At 34.3% G+C, this 5,062-nt stretch overlaps 1 protein-coding gene across 1 annotated transcript; it reads left to right on the top strand.

Annotated features, from left to right (window-relative positions):
• Nucleotides 1-201: 201 nt before the first annotated feature.
• On the top strand, nt 202-928 carry LOC110038324 (the record flags this gene model as incomplete). Its single annotated transcript, XM_020743128.1, has 2 exons — nt 202-272; nt 327-928. Coding segments are annotated over 2 exons (673 nt in total), but the record flags the coding sequence as incomplete, so codon positions are not given.
• Between the last annotated feature and the right edge of the window lie 4,134 nt (nt 929-5,062).

Raw genomic sequence — 5,062 nt, 5'->3', positions numbered from 1 at the left:
ATTGATTTAGGTTTACGCCTTCCATGGAGTCCTTGTCGAACGACGAAATGATGGATACAACGCAACATGCATTTTCTCCAGCATGCATTTTCTTTGAACTTCCAAGAGGTTACTCTGTTTTTTTATATTAGGTGTTAGGTTTGTTCATTATGGTAGGTTTTACTGTATCATTCTACGTGTTTTTTGATGGTTTTGTTACAGCACAACATATGATATTGTTAATATGGTTGCTATTTGTGGTGTTATGTTGGTGCTATTATGGTATTTCCAACGTTTGTGGTAGTGATATTGTGTTATTTTTGCTTTATAAATGTGTTGTTATTCAGGTTTTGATAAAGGTCTTGATGAGGTCTTTATAAATGTGCAGTCATGTGAGCAAAGAACTATTTGTAATGATCTAATTGCTGAGAAGTTTTTTAGCATCATCGTCCACTATGAGCAAGAAACTTATGAAGCCTATTGTGCTTATGCACATCATGTAGGATTTAGTGTTCGAAAGGACCACAACAGTTATTGGCCGAATTATAAGAAAAGGAAGTCCAAAGATTTCCTTTGCGCAAAAGTTGGTCATAAGAAGGAGTCCAACCTTATGAATACAGAAAAATACAAAAAGACAGACATAAGGACTGGTTGTCAAGTCATGGTTCGCTATGTAGTTTATCTAGAAGGCAACTGGACAGTACATAAATTCATTGAAAGTCTCAACCATCCTTTGGTTGAATATGATGATAAGCATATTCTTCGTTCCAGTAGACGGATAAGTGACCTAAATGCAGGTGTACTAAGATTGATGACAGGAGCAGGGATTGGAGCAACAGATGCATATAACTTCATTGCTCTTGAGGTTGGTGGAGCAGAGAATTTAGAATGCACGAAGAAGGATGCATTCAATTTCATTCAAAGAGAAAGAAGAGAAAAAATTGAATAAGGAGATGCCAACTCTCTAATACAATTGTTCATTGAAAGACAAGGCAACTATAGCAAGTTTGCATGAGATTTCCAAACCGATGAGTATGGTAGATTAACAAGTTACGACTGTTTTGGTGATGTTATAATTTTTTATACAAGCTATAGATTAAATAAGTATAACTTATGTTGCGCTCCTTTTGTGGGAGTTAACCACCACTGACAAAATGTTATGTTTGGGGGCTTCTTGTCAGAGGAGACTATTGATTCATTTAAATGGTTATTCAAAGCTTTCATAAGAGTAATTAGTGACAAGCATCCAATAAGTATTTTTACCGATCAGGACCAAGTTATCGCAAGGGCCATTGAAGAGTGTCTCTCACAAATACGGCACAGATTATGCCAATGGAATATATACAAAAAAAATTACTTCAAAAGTGCATTGTGGAGTTGCTATCAAGAGCGTCACCGAATTATTTTATAAATGCATGAGTGAATGTGATTCGGAGGGGGAGTTTGAAGATACCTGGACATTAATGATTGAAGTTGGTGACCTACACAGTAATGTGTGGTTGCATGACATGTATAAAATCAGACACAAATGGTCCACTGCCTTTAATAAAGAAATATTTAGAATGAGAATCCTATCAACTCAAAGAAGTGACTCCACCAATAATGTATACCATGGTGTTTCTAAGCCCACAAGCTCTTTGACAGATTGTTTTATGATTTTATCGGCATTGAAAAGATAATGAAATCATGGCACATGAATGAAAATGATGAAGATTTCAAATGTAGTAAATATGTCATTACGCCAATTGTTAAAGTCAATCCTGTTTTGAGGCAAGCTTCCTAATTTTAAACAAGGAAGCTTTACTCAATGTAGCAAGAGCTACTCAATGGGTTGTGTGGACTTACGCTTGAATTCTCCACAGAAAGTGGGTCAAAGTATTATATACGTAATTTGGATAATAATGGCACATCGAAGAAATGGATAGTGAATTTTGACAGTGTTAATTTTGATGTAACCTGCAGTTGCAAGATGTTTGAAATGAAGGGGCTGATGTGTTCGCACGCACTACATCTTCTTAATGTGCTTAAAATAAATATGATTCATGAGAAGTATTTGTTAATACGATGGTCTGTTCATGCTAAAAGGGACATCTATAATAGGTTTGAATACAAACATCTCAGGGAGTTTCAAATGACGTCTGCTTTCTCTAGTGGCATCTTATTTCGTCCTCAATCTCAGAAGTTTGCATATCAACTAATAAATAAGACAGAAGGTGACGAACTTAACGAGCAACTGCTTTGGGAAACATTTAAAAAGCTATCAGTTGATTTTGACGAAACAAAATCTGGGGAAACACCTAACGTTAATAGAAAAACAAAGATGAAAAAACCATAAAAATTTGATCACACTGTGGCTGACCCAGCAAAGATGAAGCGAAAAGGCTTTTCGAATTTTAGGACAAAAGGTTATTGGGAGAAGAATCAGAGATCCAAAAGTATATACCTGTACATTATTAGAACTGCTCCAACTTTATTTTTGTATTTGTTTACTCTAACCATAAGTTATGTGTACAGGAAAAGATCCAGATATATTAACGTTATATATATCTGAATCTGTATATATATATAACAAATTCATACAGATTTATCTTTGCTTTTGTGTCTGATTCAGATATATATACAGATATATCTGAATCTTATATATCTGTATGAATTTAAGATTTATAAGATATATAAATCTTAATATCTTATAAATATTAAGATATTATTTATAATATTTTAATATCCATGTAACTTCGGAAAGACGTTTTAATTATCCATGTAACTTCGGAAAGACGTTTTAATTTACATGGATAATTCAGAATAACCAATTTTGCCCGACTGTCTCAGCCAGTAAATCATTGAAAATCCGACGTATCTTCTATTTCAGGCATTTCTTCCATCGGTTATTCTAATACTTTGTTCTCCTTACAACATGACAGGATTATTATCCATCGCAATTATTAACTTAAACCTTTAGTGGGTTCTTGACTGATTTGATAACTGAGCTTTAATGTATTATAAATCATTGTAATTATTTATTTTGTTTGTTGACATGCGTACAATATTTGCATGATGATAATTTCCACCTGAATAAACAATTTAATGATTCTGTTAGCGTTAAATTCTTCTAATTTTTTGTTTGTTGTGTTGTTCATGCTATAACAACAATATTTTTGCAAATATATCTGAAGAGCTACCCAATAACGCATGAATAACACCAATATATGTATACAATTATCAAATAACACATTTATTTGTCAAATACACCCGAATAACAGTCAAATAACACATTCATAACACCTTTGTAACACGAGAAATATTAAAAAATAGCACGAAAACCCATTCCTCGCCCTGACTAACTTGACCGTAACGTGGTGGGAATATTCCTACCACGTTATTTCGGTTCCTCATGTGTTACTTCCCCTTCATCGCTGCGTTATTTTGCCAGACGCGCGTTATTTTTGTCTTCTACGGACGATTAAAACAATCATAACATGGTAAGAGTATTCTCCTCGAGTTAATTTCCCTCCGCGTTGTGTTAATTTCCCTCTGCACTGTGTTATTCCGTCCTGGAGAGTGTTATTAATGTCTTCCACGGCCAATTTAAACGTGTGTAACATGGAGCAAATATTCCCCCAGAGTTACTTTACATTGTGATTGCGTTATTTCTCGAAGTCAATGCGTTATTTCTTCTAATCAATGCGTTATTTATGTTAACATATGCGCGTAACGTAGGGAGAATATTCCCTACGCGTTATTATCGTCACCTGATGTGTTATTTTTCCTTTCCATTTTGTTATTCTACCTTTTAATTGTGTTATATCTTATTTCCACTGTGTTATTTAAATATTAAAGCTACTAATACAAGTTTTAGCTGTTAATAACCTCAAATTAAATGCATTCTTATCTAATATAGGCTTCTAATATGGGGTAGATCACCCTGCGTATGTAAATAATAAAAATATTCTAATAACTAATGAGAATACACAAAGATAAAAAAGTAAAAAAAAATAAGACAATAACCAATAATATAGATCTCAATACATCAAAACAATTATTACAAAAATAAAAAAAATAACTAATTGATATGTACAAAAGTAAAATATAGCTTCAGCTGCAATAAAACACTCCCTACACCCTATTACAAAAAAAATAATTTTCAATGACATGTATTTATGATTTCTGGCGAGCTCACGTGCAAATGGCATAGGCAAAATGTGCTCTAAATTGTAACATTTGATCTTGCCAGTTCGAGTGAGCTTTCCATTCGACTTTCTCAGACTGTATTATGGTTTCCATATACTTGCATACAAACATTTCGCAGTCGTGGCTGTTACTGTCGGCGCTATTTTTGGTTGGAGGAGTTGCCGGTAAGAAGCTGTCAGTCACCGGAATCGAAATCTCGTCGCTCGCTTCGGAAAGACGTTTTAATTTACATATATATTTAGTTTTAGAAAAATATGAAATCAATATGACCCCATATTTTTCATAGTTTAAATGAAAGAGCGTTGTACCTCAAATCTAGTATCTATCCCGAAGGATAAACACAAGGCTTGAGGATGAGGCTCGATACAATAAAAAAAGTGAAAGGGGATTGGTTCAAATTTGGAACATTTTCTTGTAGAATCTAAAAGAGGAAGAACTAGGGGATGTCATGGATCTAGAGAAGAACCTTAGTGACTTCCCAAGCTATCCTAATGTTTGGCTTCATTTCTGAGGAGAAATATTTAGGCATTTCATCCTGCCAATTTTATTAGTTAGGGCTTACATTCAAGTGAAAATATCACACAAATAGCCTGGATGATATGAGGATTTAGGTCGTGACAAACGACAACCTTGGAATCCTAAGACGAGTTAAAACTTATATTGTATAGCAGGGCTATACGAAGGCCTAAGGATAAGGTGAGGATTTACGTTACATAAGCAAGCAACCTCGAAGTCCTATAACTTTGTTGCTTATATATAAGGAAGGAAGATTGGTTTAGCCGGAGAAGACAAATTTTGCTGTTGAAGATGACGATGCTGCCCACCATACTAGCTCCAAGCTCCTTGCCGTGACGAGTTTGAGTTTTCTAGTGTGTCAAGTTATGATGTCAAATCA

The sequence above is a fragment of the Phalaenopsis equestris genome, unplaced genomic scaffold (genome assembly GCF_001263595.1).
Source record: "Phalaenopsis equestris unplaced genomic scaffold, ASM126359v1 Scaffold232498, whole genome shotgun sequence".
NCBI classification, from domain to species: Eukaryota; Viridiplantae; Streptophyta; class Magnoliopsida; order Asparagales; family Orchidaceae; genus Phalaenopsis; species Phalaenopsis equestris.
This window is presented reverse-complemented; position numbering and strand designations above follow the sequence as displayed.